The 17,789-nt window shown below is 44.7% G+C and overlaps 1 protein-coding gene across 7 annotated transcripts in view; it reads left to right on the plus strand.

Annotated features, from left to right (window-relative positions):
- The first annotated feature begins 6,554 nt into the window (after positions 1-6,554).
- ZCCHC2 (zinc finger CCHC-type containing 2) overlaps positions 6,555-17,789 on the plus strand; it is a 53,371-nt gene continuing 42,136 nt past the window's right edge. For 6 of the 7 annotated variants that reach the window (XR_003677161.2, XR_003677162.2, XR_003677163.2 and 3 more), the window contains exon 1: positions 6,555-7,880. Coding sequence is in view for 2 of the 7 variants with exons in the window: in XM_024133930.3 (XP_023989698.1) it covers positions 6,942-7,880 (939 nt within the window). In the remaining 5 variants the exon portion in view is untranslated. The remainder of the gene's footprint in view (positions 7,881-17,789) is intronic. The other variant, XR_003677165.2, reaches the window with a different exon arrangement.

A 17,789-nucleotide genomic window follows, 5' to 3' on the forward strand; every position in this document is an offset into this window, starting at 1 on the left:
TTTATTCAGACTCATGATCTTGTACGTAAAAAATCTTAAAACACACACATACACAAACACTCACACAACTAGTAGAATGAACAAGTCAGCAAGGTGCAAACTGCAAGATCAACATACAAAAGTCAATTGTATTTCCATAGCCTAGCAATGAACAATCCAAAATTAAAATTAAGAAATCAACAGTCTTAAGTTAAAAATGTAGCACCCACAAAACTACAGTGTATAATATATATACCCTGCACAAATATACACACATATATGTGTGCATACTCAAACCATACAATCACAGGAAAATATTGGAAATAAATTGTATAAGTTACCTCTAGGCAGTGGAATTATGGCTTACTTAAAAATTTTAATTTTAATCAAATTTTTTTTATTAATCAAAATTTTAATAGTGACTGTGTGTGGCTTTTATAGTCAGGAAACACGTGGTAAATTATTCATTATCTAGATGGTATAATGGTTGAAAACAGTGTAGGGTGGCCAATCAGGGTTTGAATCATGTATCAGTCACCTTCTAGCATGAGACCTTGGGAAAATAGCTTAACCTTTTAGTCTCGCTTTTCTCATCTATAAAATGGCATATACCATTTTATAGAATGTTACGAAGATTAATTGGCAGGTGGATTCTTAACCACTGCACCACCAGGGAAGTCTGATTTTGCACTCTTCTTTAGGAACATTTCCGTCTGAGGATGACCTTGCTTGCATTTGGCTGTGGCCCAGGTTTCCTTCAGAATGCATTGACAAACTGACTCTTGGGACACCTTATGACTTTGCAAGCCATTTCAAGTTGATTCTAACCAGCTTCACTCTCTAATTTTTTGAAAGGTCAATATATTGAGGTAAAAAATTCAGAAAACCCATTCTCCATTAGGCTTGTGTTCCTTTTACAAATCTTATTATTCTATTTTATATATAGTTTTAAGGGGACTTTGATTAATGTTTTGTCCCATTGACAAAACCAGTTAATTAAGCAACTCTAGGGACTTCCCTGCTGGTGCAGTGGTTAAGACTCCAAGCTCCCAAAGCAGGGGGCCCAGGTTCAATCCCTGTCAGGGAACTAGACCCTGAGTGCCACAACTAAAAGATCCCGCATGCAGCAATGAAGATTCTGCACGCGGCAGCGAAGATCCTGTGTGCCGCAACTAAGACCTGGCGCAGCCAAATGAATAAATAAATAGTTTTTTAAAAGCGACTTTAAACGTGCTAAACTCCATTCATAAATTTAACAAATTTTATTTTTTTACTCATCCTGTGGATGTGTATTTGCAATCGCCATTTTTTCCCACTTTATTTTGAAAAAAAAACAAAATCGCACCTAAAGGTGAAATTGTACAATGTTCACCCATATACCCTTCACCTAGATTTGTCTACTGTTAATATTTTGTCACATTTACTTTATTTCTCTATGTATAATTTTTAAATTAAAAGATTAAATTGTAGATATCATGACATTTCAACGTTCAGTACTTTGGCATGAACCAACTGAAAACATTTTTCTATACAACCATTACGTCATTCTCACCCAGAAAGTTAGCATTGATACAGTAACCATATCAAATAAGAAGTCCATATTCAAATTTACCTAATTATTCCCAAAATGTCTTTTAGAGATTTTTAAACCCAGGATCCAATCACAGATCATGAATTGCATTTGGTTGTCATGTCTCTTTAGTTTTCTTTAAGCTACAACAGTCCCCTGCCTGTGTTTGCTCTTATGACGTTGATATTTTGGATGATTCAGGCCCGTGTCTCGTATAATGTCCCCAATCCAGATTTTGTCTCTTTCCCCATGATTAGATTCAGTGTAGACATTTCGTCAAGAATACTGCAAATAGTGTGTGCTTCCCATGACATCCATAACAGGAGGAGGAATGTTAGACCGTCTCATTATTGGTGGTGCTAGTCAGGACCACATGGTTAAGGTGGTATCCGTCAGATTTATTAATGTAAAAGTACCACCCCTCCCTTTTCATTAAGTGAGGTGTTATTTTGAGGACCTGTGAATGTTTTGTTTCCCAACAACTTTGCACCCAGTGGTGAAAATGCCTGGATCAATTATTGCATTTGGTGGTTGCAAAATGATACTTTCCTTCTAAAATTTTCAGCTGGCATTCTTCTATAAAGAAGCGCTTTCCATGCACCCTTCTCCACCCCTTTTTCTTTGAGAATCCCTATGAACTTGGATTCTTTTTTATTCACTGGCTCCATCTTATTCTTTTTGATATTCAAATTCTGCTAGATTTGGCCAGTGGGAGCCCCTTCACGTACCAATTTTATAGAGTTTGTTGGCTCGTTTGTCCATTTGACATATCCCAGTCATTCTGGGTTTCTGAACCAATTGGAGAGAAGTATAGGCTTTCCTGATTGGGTTACTGCTCAATCCACGGAGCTGGCGAAGGTATCCCCCAAGCCACACAGGGTCTTTGGGAGAAGGCTGGATACTTGAAGAAAAAAAAATCAGGCTTCTTTTATGAAGGTGAAAGGGTAAGAGATGGTGGGTTTAAGGTGGGGTGACAATCAACAGCTCAGCAATAATATGATGTTACCATATGTTTAAAGAAGTACATGAATTCAGCAAATTCCATTCCAGAGACGCTGCTGGAGCAGAGATTATTTTTCTATCTAGCAAGTCAGCCTTCCAGAACTTCAATTCTACCTTTCCACAGGTCCCTAGAAGGCAGTGTGATTTTTTTTTGGCAGGGGGGCGGGTGGTGGGGGAGAGACAGCCCTTGCCTTTTTGAGCGATTGGGTACAAGGTCTATTTGCAAAGCTACCAAAGAACCACACAAGTGCCTAAGGTCATCCAGCTCCTTAATTTCTAACACAAATCAGAAGCCTGAGGATTTTCCAAACCAAACCACTTCAGAATCAAGTTTATTTCCAGACAGGCCTCAAAGATTGGTGGATTTCAGGGTTTATCTAAAAGTTTTGATGTACAAGTGGGAAAACTGGGGCAGCTTGGTCAATCTAAGTCCCTAAGAACCTTTCTGACAGGTGGAACCATAACTCCAGGGAGACTCCGAATTTTACCCAATGGTCGTCTTCCAGAAAAGGTGCCATATACCACAGCATTGGGCACGGACTTCCAGCTGATCACTGAGAATACTGTCACAGCATAAATACTGAGGATTTCTTTTTATCTCAGATCTGTCATATTGGGTGTTTTTGTAAACCTTACAAAAACTTATCCTTTTAATTTTAAATATGCAATATTTTTTCCCTTAAGTTGTATGTCAATGAATAATTTACCTGTGTTGTTTGCAAGACCTTTAGACCAGCTTTTTAACTGTAATCTCTAAAGACAATTTAATATTTAATCTCTTAAAATAAATATGATGTAACAAAAGGAAAATATGTGACCTAACTAAACAAAGAATTGTTTTTGAGGTACCTTAAACCCATGACAACTTAAGTGATCAAAACTATAGATTGTAAGTACAATGACACTGGACACATGTTGGGTGCTTCCCCAGCATCCATGGTTCCCTTCTTTCCAAAAGCCCTGGATTTCTTTTGGGGGATCCACACAGTTCTGAAGAAGCTGCCTCCACTTCTCTGGCTCCAGGATTGATCAGGAACAGGCATGTAACCGAAGCCAATTCAGTTAGAATAAATCTCAGGACTAGCCTGGCAAGGTTGGGACGCCGATGTTTTCTCTTCCCTGTTAAGAGGTGAAAAGGGTTCAGGTGATCCCAGGAGCTGTTAGCAGTTACTTTTGGTCCCTGGAGCATTATTCATTCATTGTTTATTTAACAAACATTTAGTAACAACTACTGTGTTCCAGATGTGAAAATATAAAAGTGAATAAAACATGGTCATCGATGTTAAGATATTTATATTGTAATGGAGGAAACAGGGAGGTATAATGGGGGAGGGGGCAGATAGGTCAACATTCACAAAGACTAAGAGAACAAATTCTTGGTACGGATCAGGTTAGCTGTTGCAGGATATCATCTGAGGTAGACGTGGCTGTATCTAGGCATCCTTTATATGGAGTAGATGTCATTACCAGTCTGCCTTGAACCATCCAATTGATTGTGGTTTCAGTGAAATTTCTTGCAGTAACCCAATTGCAAAAGGGTTACAAAGTCTCCTTAATCTTCAACCACTGGCTGGGTCTTAATCCAAAGTATAATCTTAACTTGAAACCAGTCTTCTGGGTACACCATCTTTCATTGTTAAAGAGGCAAATAAAACAAAGTATATTGAATATGCATAAATATCATCTAGGGACAAGATACAATAGCACTTTGTGTCCTAAAAGATGTCTTTTACAGGATATATTCCTCTGAAAGATCTGGATACAAACACACACCCACCATTACCACAGCAATACTATTTGGCCCATCTGAATGATTATATAGAAAATATATAAAATACCAGGGAATCTACAGCAGGTGTTCCCAGTAGGTAGGCCCCATGGGAGGAATACCTTCCTAGGATGTCTTATTAGAATCATCTGGATAGTTTTTTTTTCCAATAAACATGCCTACACCTCATCTTGGGATTTCCATCTGGGCCCCTCCCTGTTGTAGTACATTAGTCTTAACTGAAGGTGTTCTCTCTCTCTCTCACTTAGGGTGGGGTGGAAAAAAACAGAGGCCTGGTCTAATGAGTAGCGGTATGGAGAGGGATCTCTGAAACCATGTACTGGGGCATAAATAGCAAATTATCCAGCTGATGGATGATGACCAGAATCATTAAATCACTGTGTGTCATGTATGTGTAGGAGTTTTGACCACTGCATTTTCTAATATGGACGAAAGATAGAAGGACAAAAGTAATCATCATTGATTACAAATCTGAATTCAGACCCAAAATTTATGGATCAAGTATCGTGGGGAGTTCATACCAAATGGCTTCTTGTTGCCAAGGAAGAGCTGAAGACCATATGCCTGGATCACCTGGATCCTCATCTAGACAGGGTGACTCACTGTGGACCTGTGAGTATCTAGCAAGATTATTATTGGTTGCCTAAAGTATTTCACCCTAAGCTTCAGAAATGTGGGAACAGATGAGCTAGGATAGAAGATTCCAGGGCAGGTGAGGTTGACAGCAAAAAGGGGCAAGGACTGTAATAATAAAAGTCCTTGTAAAGTTTTCTCCTGATTGTAATGATTTCTACATCACACCAAAAGAACACAAGGAAATAGCAAATTACAGGAAAGAATGGCTTTCATATATTTTACTAATCTCAAGTGTGTTGAAAACAATTGTCTCCCTATTTTATCACTGAAACTGATTTAGGCTTTAGTTCAGCCTTTTACTGAATTATAAATTAGCTGCTTAGGGCATAAAGCTGTGGGGTAAAGAGGGCTCAGCATATGCTCTCCCAACAGATGTCCAAATACTTTCAGAAAGACTTTCGTAAACAGTGATTCTTTTTTTACATACTGCCACAATACAGGTATAATAGGACTTCCTAATTTAAAACATTAAGGATTTTTTTTTAAAACCCACCTTTTTAAAAACCCTCAAAAGATCCCGTGGGACCTTAAAAACTTAGGCTCCATTGTTTTTTAAAAAGCAACAAACAGTGAGAGAGAGAGAGAGAGAGATTTTGGAGGTCTTTAAACCTTAAAAATAACAAAATTAAAAAAAAAAAAGTTGAAAGCCCGTCAGGTCACAGGGAATTCGCACCGGCATGGGAATTCAAAATGTTAGCATTAGGCACAGAAACGTTTTGTAGCAAATAAAATAATCCCCCAAAGATGGGGGCGTTGGGGGGCTTTTGCTAACCGTCGTGGAAATAATTTCCAAAGAGCGTTACAGACCAGAGGCAACTGTTAGGCCAGGGGCGTCCACACCAGCGCGTCCCGCCTCGGCCCAGAGGCCGTGGAACTCCCGCGGGTCGGGTCGCCCCTGCGCCCCCGGCGTCGCCCCGTGCCGCCCGCGTCTCGGGGTGAGCGCTCGCCCGGGATCGAGGTGTCCAGGCCCCCCAACCCACAGCCCAGCTTCCCCACCCTGTTCCCCGATCCGCAATCCGGAGAGTCGACACAGAGATCCCGGTAAAGCTGCGGTGGGAACTGTCCTGTCGCTGGCTTCCAGACAGTCGGCCGGGCTGTGGACCGAAGAAGTGCGGGTTAGCGCGCTCCCTCCGGAGGAAGCCCGGTTCCTGGGACGCGTACCACGCGGCCGCGACGGGAACCCGGCGGCGCTCTGGGGCGGCGGCCCCCGCGAGGAGGTAGGGCAGAGTCGGTAGTCACAAGCCGTGCTCGGGCCCTTGGAAAAGGTGCAATTCCACACTTCCCTCCTCACACGTGGGCCTTGCACCCTCCTCGCCGCGCTCCTGCCCATCTAGCCGCCACCCACGGTCCCACAGCGTCCTCCCCACGACCCGCAGGCAACCAGCAGACATTAGGACCGCGCGGAAGCCGTCCAGAGGGAAGGCGCCTAGAGGGCAGTTGGGCGTGGCTTCTCGGAGAGAGGCGGGCCCCGGGGGCGGGGAGATCTACGCAACCATTGGTTCTGGCTGCTGATTGGCTGAAGTGCCTGAGTGGAGCCCGCAAGCGTCTCCGCCGGGACCAGCCGCTCCTCCTCTTCTCCCAGCCGCTCGGTCCGCACCGGCTCGCGAGGGAAACGCTCAGGTACCGCCGCCACAGCCCAGTGCGGACGACGGGAGAGGGAGGCGGAAGGAGGACACGCTCGCTCGCTTGCTCGCTCCCACCCGCACCCGGGCTCCTAGAGCCGACGCGGAGCCCAGGGGGAGGAGCCACTGCGGGCACGCCCCGCCTCCGGCCCGGGAAGACTACGCCAGCGACCCCGCCGGCTGGCCACCGCCCCCCTTGCCGACCGAGACCCGCCTCCGGCCCTCCCTAGGCGGCATGGAGGGGCCCAGCTCCTGACGGCAGCGCCACCGCCTCGGCCCCCGCCCCTCCTCCTGGCCCCTCCCTCCCGCCCCCGCTCGCATGTCCGCGCCGCCTTAGCCGAGGATGCTGAGGATGAAGCTGCCGCTAAAGCCTACGCACCCCGCGGAGCCGCCGCCCGAGGCGGAGGAGCCCGAGGCTGACACGCGGCCAGGCGCGAAGGCGCCGCCGCGCCGCCGCCGCGACTGCCGCCCCCCGCCGCCGCCGCCGCTCTCGGGCCCGCCGCGGGGCCCCCCGCCGCCGCCGCCGCCGCCGCCACCCGGGGGGCTCGGGCAGCCTGTTGCTGGCGGAGCGGCGGCGGGGGCGGGCATGCCGAGCGGCGGCGGCGGGCCCACGGCGGCGCTGCGCGAGCAGGAGCGGGTGTATGAGTGGTTCGGACTGGTGCTGGGCTCGGCGCAGCGCCTGGAGTTCATGTGCGGGCTGCTGGACCTGTGCAACCCGCTGGAGCTGCGCTTCCTCGGCTCGTGCCTGGAGGACCTGGCGCGCAAGGACTACCACTACCTGCGCGACTCGGAGGCCAAGGCCAACGGTCTCTCGGACCCGGGGCCGCTGGCCGACTTCCGAGAGCCCGCCGTGCGCTCGCGCCTTATCGTCTACCTGGCGCTGCTGGGTTCCGAGAACCGTGAGGCCGCCGGCCGCCTGCACCGCCTCCTGCCCCAGGTGGACTCGGTGCTTAAGAGCCTGCGCGCAGCCCGGGGCGACGGCTCGCGGGGCGGCGCGGAGGACGAGCCCGGGGAGGATTGCGACAACGAGGAGGACGCCGAGAAGGACGGCTCCGGCCCGGAAGGCGGCGGCGCCGCCGAGCCCCAGCCCGGCGGCGGGCTGGGCTTCAGGGCCCAGGAGGAACTGCTGCTGCTCTTCACCATGGCCTCGCTGCACCCGGCGTTCTCCTTCCACCAGCGGGTCACCCTGAGGGAGCACCTGGAGAGGCTCCGCGCCGCGCTCCGCGGGAGCCCCGAAGACGGGGAGGCGGAGCCGTGCAACTTTGCCGGCCCCAGGGCCCAGGTAAGGCGCGCCAGCTTCCCTGCGCCCGCGGGGCGGTCACTGCCCCGGCGGCCTCCCCCGCCTGCCTTTCGGAGGCCCTCTGGCCGAGCCTCACCCCGGCGCAGGTGGCTCGGCATCCCCAGCCCAGGCTCCCAGCCCCAGAGCACTAATCTGCGTTTTGCTGGGCCGCTCAGTTGCACGCCCCACCCCCGCCCCTACACACACGGGTACTCGCCATAACAGAATGCTCTAGAAGTCTCTTCCGTGCCGGAGTTGCCACGGAAAACATGGAGGTCTCAGCCCCGTCCCCCTCTCGGATGAAGGGTCTCGGGACCTTTCTGGCTTTGAGCATCTCGACGTGCTGGGAAAGGCGAAGCGCTAGGGGAGCCTGTGTGTTGGCCGCAGTCAGCCCTGGGCTGAGCTTTCCCTTTCCTGCCGCCTGGCGCTCTGGGTCACACGTTTTAGAGCTCTGCCTTGCCCCTCGGTGAGGCGTCCTAAAGGTGCGCTCCCGGCGTGTGGCCCTGTCTTTGAGACAGAGGGGCTCTTTTTGCTCAGTGTATGCCTGAGTTAAAGGGAGTCGTAGGGTCTTTTGGCTCCTACTCAGATAACTTGATGTTCCCAGAAAAACGTCAGATGTGGAGACCCGCGAAATGACTCAGATAAGTCGTAGCGCTGGTTGTCTGGGTAAAGAAACCCCTCCTGGGGCGGTTGGTTATGCCCTTTGCCTCTGGCGTGTCCTGGTTTCTAACGGGTTTGAGTCGTGCTTACACATTTGAGTACGGGGATGTTGTTGGTCCTTTACTGAGGCATAAGTGTTTTCTAAAAAGTTATTAAACGCCAACGTGTAGAAGTCGAGAATTAAGATAAGTCCTTTGTCGCAAACATTAAAGAAAATTTAATTTTATTTGGCCACGAAAGCAATTTAATAATAATCCAGGCCCAATATAAAGTCCTTGAGTGTCATAATTTTATGGAGTAGTAGCTTTTATTTAGAGTAAAACCCGTACAGTAAGTTTATTTTCGTGGTTCACAACTATTTAAAAAGTATTTATTTGGATGCCATGTTTTTCAACTTAGGTGATCTCCAGGATGATATATTGGAAAGGGGGACTTTTTTCACTCCTTGCTTGAAAGTTAATTCAACTCATATATCTGCTGTCGTTCAATACCTTGGAATTTAAACTGGGCATTGTATTTCTCTAATGGCTGTGTGGACTCAGCACCCATAGAGTCAAAGGAATTTGGGGGCTGGAAGGGATTTAGGGATAATCTAGGCTGAACCCCTCCTTTTTAAAACGAGGCTTCTGTGAAGCGACTAACTCACATTTTAGGACATACTTTATCAAACTCAGATGTAGTAACGCTAGTATCCAGAATTTTCTTGGTGAGCTTGAAATATTATCTTCCAATGTCTATTTACTACTAGCATGCAACTGTGTATACTGATGGTATAAGCCACTCTTCAGCCTACTCACTAAAATAATTCCAGAAAAATCCTGCGCCTGTCATTAAATTTAGAGAAGCAAGTCTGAACTCAGAAGCAGTACTTATATATCTTAAAAAAATTTTTTTTCTTGTAATAGTATATATTGTAAAGATAACCTTAGAGTGTAGATATAATCAGAATGTCCCACAGTGGAGCAGTTTGTTATTCCATTCGTATCATGCCAACAAGGGTAACCGATTTCTGGTTTTAAATGCTGAGACTTTCTCTTTTTTTTGCCTTTAAAATTTGCTTATAATGTGTTGGAAGGTGACTAGACAAGGAGAGAAGCACGAAAACCACAGTAATGAAATTTTTATCTTGACTGCAGTGTGTGGCCTTTTCTGGCAACCAGTGAGTGCTGGGAAGAGTGGACAGAGTGAGGCTGGGCATCCTGCCATTAATTTCAGTACATCATTACTTCTCAGGCAGTGCCTTGTGCTGTGGCCATCAGTAGAAATGGGAGAATAAATAATAGGGGATACACACACTACAGGTGACACTGAAAGCTATTTCTAGACGTTGGTGTTGTGATGAACTTTTCTTCTCCAGTAGTTGTTTAGGAGAAACAAGTCACTTATGTCTCACTAAATTGTTACTGCCCCACACTTTCTTCTTGTTGGCGTGGACTCGGAGGCCCTCAGCTGTGGCTTGTTCTGGCCTTGAAGACATTTCCGCGGATCTTATTGCTCCCAGGCTCTCTCTCTAGAGGCGGCAGATGGGGGTGGATTGATTTCAATCCCTGTTCACTGCAGTCCAACCCAGCTGTTCCGCGGCCTTGCGCCGTCGGTGCACTCGGGGGAGGGAGGGCCCACCTCCGAGTCTGCAGGGAGGTGCCCGAGGCTCGCGCCCGAGGGCCGCGCGGTCACGCGCCGCCGCGGACCGCCGGACGGCGACTGGGGGCCGGTCCTGCGGGGCTCCTCCCCTCGCCCGCCCTGCAAGATGGCGGCCGCGCGCCTCCCACGTGACTGGCGGTGGCCCCGCCCCCGAGGGAGCGGGCTGAGGACGGGCCGCGCTTCTAAGGGGGTGTCCCTTAGGCCTTCGCTGGGCGAGGCGGAGACGCAGGGTCGAGCGAAGAGCCCGGTGGATTGCATGGTGCACTATGGGAATGGCAAAGGGGAGTTCTTGTGGCAGCCTTTTTTGGCCCCGGAAGTAACCATTCAGACCCATACTTGTAACTTCTTCATTGCTTAGGAATAATTGTTTCTTCACTAGTGTCTTAAGCATCACTTATATTAAATGGATGAAGCAGAACTAATTGTCTTTTAATTTTCTGTTAGAGTAAGGGTATACTAGCCATGACTATTATGGGAAGTTTTAGGTTGGTTTGGCTGCAGCAAAGAATACAAACAGTTCACTTAATAAATGCCTTTTGGGAGAGGCTTTTAGAAGATCACAGTTAAGCAGTGATTATTTTAGTAGCAAATGGGAGCTATTGGGTATCCTCCTCCAGTTACTTACATTTTTCTCTGCAGTGGTTTTCTCAGGTAAGGAGAACTCAGGGAAAATCTCACTTATACCGTAAATTAATATACCATTAATTTTTCTGCAAATTAACTAATGTAATATGTATCGTTTTTTTTTTAATTACCTTTTGTGGGTTTTTTTATGGGGTAGGTGACAGGAAGTGTGTTGTAGAGGCTATCAAAGCCTTGAAGAGTGATAGCCATGTTTAGTAGAGCACTAGACTTGGAGGCTTAAATTCCAGCTCTGTCACTTACTTTGTAATATTAACCAAGCCACTTAAATCCTTGAGCCTCACTCTGATCTGTAAAATGGGAATAATAACTTATTTATAAGGTTATGGTGATTGAATTAAGGAGATATGATGCAAAATAATTCACATTGTCTTGAGCACAAATTCTTTGAGAATGACGTTCAGTGCGTTTTCTTTTCCACTAAGATGCAGCCATCCAGATTGTTACATCAGTTGTTTTCAGGAGTAGGTTTTCTTTTCTTTTTTTTTCTTTTTTTTTTAACCTAATAGAAGTCTATACATAATTGTATCTTCTGTATTCTCTATTACCATACCTCTAAATTGATTGGTGTTCAGGAAGGATAAGTAATTAAGCTGGTGTATGAGACACATTTGGGGCAGTTTTGTTAATTCTTACATTGTAAAGATCTGATATGCTACAGATAAGCCCAAAGGAAGCATTTCTCTGGGTCACATATCATTAAAATATGTATTTTCCCCATATTGGATTTGGGGATGGGAATAGAGAAAATACGTATTTTGAATTTGGGTTATCATGAACTCCTGTGCAACCATAATCTACTTAAATCTTTTTCACATTTAGTTAGGATGATGTAAAGCTATTTTGCAGTTTTGTTAAGTTATGTAATTTTTCATTTATTTCAGAGTACAGCCTGGAATCCATAGATAATTAAACATTTTTATGCCTTTTTTTATAGAAGCCATTAAATTGGCTGATGTTTAAGCATATTTAATATTTTTGTTCTTCTTGAGAAATATTAAGCTTAATTTTTTTTTTTTTTAAGAAAAGCAAAAAAAAGCCTGAACTACCCTCAAAGCAGACTGAGCTTCACTTTTATCAACCGTGTTTTCCATTATGGAGGACTGTGTTGTCACAGCGCTCCTTTTCCTCACAGAGAGCGCTTTGTTACACAAGCCGCCTTCATCCAGGCTGTGTAAACAGTCACTCCATAAGGGAAGTGCCTAATCGGGTGTTTATGTTACAGGTGGCAGAGTTGCTGGGTGCTGGGTAGTCTGTTTCCTTCTGTTCTTCCCATGCTCCAGGGAACATTTGGCTTTAATGCCCTTCTAAATGTCTTAGTTCATTAGGCCTGTTTAATGCTCATTCAAGAAATAATTTGAGGTCAGGTTTAGGTTTTGAAGAGGTCATTTTTGCAAGTTATTTGGTCTTTCAAGTTTCAGACTGCCTAGTATTGAACAGTGATCTCATCACCATTTATTGCATGTAACTGCTGTGAAGATGAACGTGATGACGTACATGAAGATGCTTGGTAAACACGAGTGAGATCGGTCAACCCATCTGTCTGTTGATGGTTCCAAGAGTGGATAGCACAATTTGGTTGCAGTGGATGAACAGAAATACGGAAGCCTGAAGAGATGATAGGGGTTGGGTTGCAGAGGGCCTTGAAGGTCAGATGAAAGAAACTGGTTGCAGTGGGAGCAGGTGGAAATTTGTGTCTCTCTGAAATGTTCACTGTCACTTTAAATTCATAGGTATGAAAAGAATGTATCATTGATTTGTTAAAAAAAAAAAAAAAGATCTTCCAGACTCATCCAGTTTTCTCAATGGTACCATTATATTCCTAGTCACTCTGATTTTCTTGATAATCTTAATCCTCTCCACCCCTCATATGCCGAATCCACCCTTTTCTCATCCTTGCTGACACCATTCTGTTTTGGGACTTTTACCTCTGATTCCCTTGCTTTCAGCCTTCCCACTTCTTACCTGTTGGATACCACTGCCAGATACATCTTCCTAAAGCAGTATTTAATCACATCACGTTTTGTTACAGTGACTGATGGAACATGGTCTCTGATAGGTCTTTGGACCCAAAATCTTTCTTCTGCTCCTTCCTCTCAAGTCTGTTCTTTTATTCAAGGCTGACTCATGCCATCACTTTTTGCATGTTCTCTGGAATTGTCCGTATGGTAATCTTCTCCTAAGAGTCTTTGCTGCCTCTGCATTCCAGTAGCGTGTATATTCTGTTACAATTTTGGTACGTCCTATGATTCTTTTTTTTTTCTTTTACTTTGAATTATTTTTAACTTAAAATCCAGGAGAGAAGGTCAATTTTATAAGTTCCCCAAAGACTCAGGCATCACATCTCATTTTTTTGTCAACATTGCATATATTGTAAGTGTTCAGTCAGAATTTCCTGTGCTTAGGATATTTCAAATATAGCTCTGAAAAATACCATTATGATTAATTGCTGTAAGACAAAGTGCATCCGGAAGTGATTTTTTGTGTGTGTGGGGAGGTGAATTATTATCTACTTTATGGTTACTTGCAGCCATGTAGTATAGGCACAGTTGTTTTGGAAATAATAGAAGGAGTTGTTCCTTTAGGTAGAAAGCATGGAACAGTGTAGATTTGAACTGAAGCTTCAATGAGTGAATGCTGAATAGTTGTGCTTATTAATTATTCTTTCAAAATCAGGTCGTGTGTTATGTACACCACTCCCTAAGTTAACTAAGCTTTTGTGTGTAGGGGTGCATATTGGTGCAGACCTATGGGTGATGTTTTGATAGGATGGAAAAAGTCACAACTTACAAACTGTGTGATTGTTTGGGTAGTTAACTGTCGCCCAGTGTTGATCTCTGATCCGTGATTTGCTTGCGGGGTGGTGGGAGCCAGCTGTGGAACTGAGATAGTACCTTGCTTATGATCTGAAAGTTAAAAACTTTGGTCACTCAAGTGAGCAGTCTGTAATCTAAGAATTGTGGGGTTGTTTCTTGTTAGGAACGTTTAAATTGGGAGAGTTAAGAAGCATAATGTTCCCTCAGTATAATTGATTTTTGTTTGGGGTATCAAATGCTTGAAATTCTCTAGTGGTCCAGGAAGGAACAGCATGGTCGTGTATCAGCCACAGTGCTGTGGTGTTTGGAGAAGACTTCCTCAGGAAAGAGGTCAGACACTTACAGAGAGGGTGATGTTGAGTGGTTTTGTTAGTTTGGGGAAGGTGCCTGTTCTCCCAGTTGGTATTCAACATAAGTCCTAATGCAGTGTTTCCCAACACTAATAATTACCGACCTATAAGTCACTTTCTGTCAAGGATGCTTCATAAGCTACAATTTCCACCGGGTCCCAGGAACATTTCTCCACTGGGGGTGAAGGCTGTGCTTCAGCTAGAAGTCCCTGCAGTGCCGTTTGGCGGTCAGGCTCCTGAGCCCAGGCTCACCTCCTACCAAGATCCTTTGGTGTCTCCTGTGGGGTGGGGCTGTGTAGGAGAGGGCAGTTCGGTCCTATACGGGCTAGGGAGGAGAGACACATCCTCGCTAGATCCTTTTGTACCCATGCTCATGGGTGCGTTCTTTTCAACTCACCCAAGAAACATTCTGGCAAAGTGGGGATTTAAAGATCTGGGGGCTGCTAGCCCAGGGATGTAGCAGTTCGTGTTCAGCCTCCTAATTCCAGGGTAAAAGAAGAGATCTTTCCCCTTCTGTGGTAGGAGAGCAGAAGGTTGGTAAAGGAAACAGACGCTGATGTTAAAGACGGGGGCACCCCAGCTTTGGTCTAGGCCAGAAGCCATTACCACTACTCCCTGCATTCTATACCTTCGTAGCTTTGTGGTCCAATACAGTTTATATTTTTTCACCAGTCCACCTATCAACTACAGATGGCGCTGTTGAGGTTCAAAGAGCAGAAACACAAAGGGAGTTTCATAAACATCACATCCAGGCTGGTTCTCGGGTAAAAACTGCTGCCCTCACTTCTTTCATTCTCTATTCCCGTCATCCCCAGTAGGCTTTTGTATCAGTGTTCTTCTGCTAGATCTTCCCTAACTGTGCATCCTACAAGTGTAGTTCTCTAGAAAAGGCGATGACATCGACAATTTTAATGTTTTTTATTTGTAATAAATTCAGAGTTCCCCAGAATACGTAGAAAGTTACAGTGAATCAAGTTTCCCACTCCCATCTTTGTTTGGTGCACCCAGTTCCAGGCCACTCCTACTCTACACAGGTAGCCGCTGTCAGTTCAGAGATGTCATGTTAGGAAGAGCTTAACAGAGCCAGGTCTGGTCTGTGGGCTGTGATGGCAAAGTGTATACACGGATTCAGTACATAGTTTAGCACTTCCTCCCACATTCAATAACTAGAGCATGCTTACCCATGCTTTAACATAGTGAATTCTACCACACTCGTCTTGCTGAATCACCTTATTCTCACATTTCTAGTTAAACAGTAAATTACATAGGAGGTGAGTCCATGATCATAGCAGAAATCCATGGCATACTGTTTCTAAGCTGCTGACTCATTTCTCCCTCCTTTCTGCGCTGTTGGGTCAGTTTTGTTCTTTGCGGCATAACTTTAATACATTTACCATCCATGTTTCTTCTCACACCAGAACTTGCCTTTTATCAGATGCTATAGATTGGTTCAAGGCATTTCTTTGGGTTGGGTTATACTGTTTCATTGAGTAAAGATGAGACAAATATCTGCTTTTCTACCACATCCTCTCAATTAAAGAGACAGACAATAATTCTTAAATTCGCCTCAGCTTCTTCCCTCTTCTTCTACCAAAATAGATGAAATTTGACGTCTCAGTAATGTTTCTAATAATGAATCATTTTCTGACATTCAAAGGAAGACTTTCTATGAATCTTGCTTAAATAATAGCATATGCTTTAGGTACAACCCTGGTTATTTAAAGAAGAGAATCTAAAACCTAGAACTGTAACAGATTACCCCAAAACTTAGTGGCTTAAAGCAACAGCCATTTTATTATTATTTCTCATAATTCTGTGGCCCAGGAATTTAGACAGGTAACTAACAGCAGGGGCGACTTGTGTCTACTCCAGGATGTCTGGAGACACAGCTGGGGACTGGGGGCATCTCTCCCCCTCTCCTCTCTCTGCATGGTCTCTGGCACAGTGGCCTCGGGAATTGCACTCCTCACAGGCTGGCTCAGGGCTCCAAGAACAAGTGTTCCCAGAGGCCCAGCTATAAGGCTTCTTATGACCTATCTATAGCCATCCTGGAGCATCCCTTCCATCCCATCCTACTGGTCAGTCAGGTCTCTAAAGTCAGCCCAGATCCACTGGTTGGGGAATTAGACCCACCTTTCAGTGGGAGGAGTATCGAAAGTATTTTTGGCTATCTTTCATCTACCACAAAAAGTTAATAAGGTGTTGTTGTTATATATACTAGTGTTAAATTCTAAGTCTGATTTGATGAGTGTAAAAACTTCTGAAGTTAGTAAAAAAAAAAAAAAAAACTAAGAAATTCATTTTCTGCTTTTGTTTTTTGCTTCTTTCTTAGAAAGAATGTCTTGGTATTTTAAAATGTACAGTCCGCATCAAAGGACTAGAGGGAACGTGTAGAACATTAGTAGATGAGCTAAAATAAACTCTACCTACAGTTTGACCTTTGTTAAAGTAAAGTGAGACCAGTGTGATCTTTGTTCTAATGATGTGTTTTCAGAGAAGAATCTTCTTAGGACTGTCCAGTCACTTGACTATTTCACAAACTTTCTCCACATTTAAGAGATCTCAAGTATGTAATTGTGATGGCTCTACATGTGTAAAATTGACATCTGAGCAGTCTCTAGAATGAACGAGATACATGACATGACATGTGGATTTGAGCTAACCAGGAGCTCGCCATAGGTCAGAAAAAGCTTTACACACTCAAATGAGTTATAGAAAGGAGAAGGGCACACACATACTAATGCTCTTTTTGTTCCTGTGCATTCTTTTGCCGGCTTAGAATTTTTAAACTTCGTCTTCTTAATCCAAGCAGAGAAAATTCTCCCACTTTCCACTTGGTTCTGATCCTTTTTGTAAAATGCCAATTCTGGCACGTCATCTATATTGCATTTGCATGGGAATCTGAACTTAGTAGAAAAAGTGGGCATAATTGCTTCCTGTACGATTCCATTGAACCAGTAGTTCTCAGATTTTATGGCGCCTTCCTCTACGCAGAGCAAAGCACACGTGACGTGGAGAGGGGAAACGGCAGAACTGACCACCGTTCACACTGGGACCGATCAACGCCGTGATTCTGATCTCTAGCTCATGAGGCATTAAATTTTTGTTAAATTAATAAAATTTAAAATGTTATAGTTTCTAAATTTAGTCTAAATGATTTTATAGCATTGGTACATGCTGAGACTTGGTGTTGGGAGGGGGCAGAAAACTTAATTAGTAGATATTTCATGGGTTGACAAACTTCGGTCCTTGGATAGAAACTCAAATACCATTTTTCTGCCTATCTTATTAAACTAGGAGGCTTTTTACTTGGTTGTTAAATTGTGTTCTTTAAAGTAACTTCAGGCTTTAAAAATGTGATTTTGATTGTGAAGCAAACTACTTTCACACAGTTGCTTCAATATAAAATTTGTGGAGACAACATGATAAAATTATTCTTCTTAATTTTTTATTGTGGTAAAATATAATAACAAAATTTGCTGTTTTAACCTTTTTTGAGCGTACAGTTCAGTGGCAGTAAGTACGTTCACACCGTTGTGCAACCATCACCACCATCCATCTCCAGAACTTTTCTTTTATCCCCCACACTGAACCTCTGTATCCATTAAGCAGCTACCCCTCGTTTCCCTCTCTCTGAAGCCCCTGGTAGCCACCATTCTACTTTCTCCGTGAATTTGACTGCTCTAAGGTACCCCATATAAGTAGAATCATACAGTATTTGTCTTTTTGTGTCTGGCTTATTTCACTTAGCATAATGCCCTCAAGATTCATCCATGTGTCAATTTTATTCCTTTTTAAGGCTG

The sequence above is a fragment of the Physeter macrocephalus genome, chromosome 19, assembly GCF_002837175.3.
Source record: "Physeter macrocephalus isolate SW-GA chromosome 19, ASM283717v5, whole genome shotgun sequence".
NCBI classification, from domain to species: domain Eukaryota; kingdom Metazoa; phylum Chordata; class Mammalia; order Artiodactyla; family Physeteridae; genus Physeter; species Physeter macrocephalus.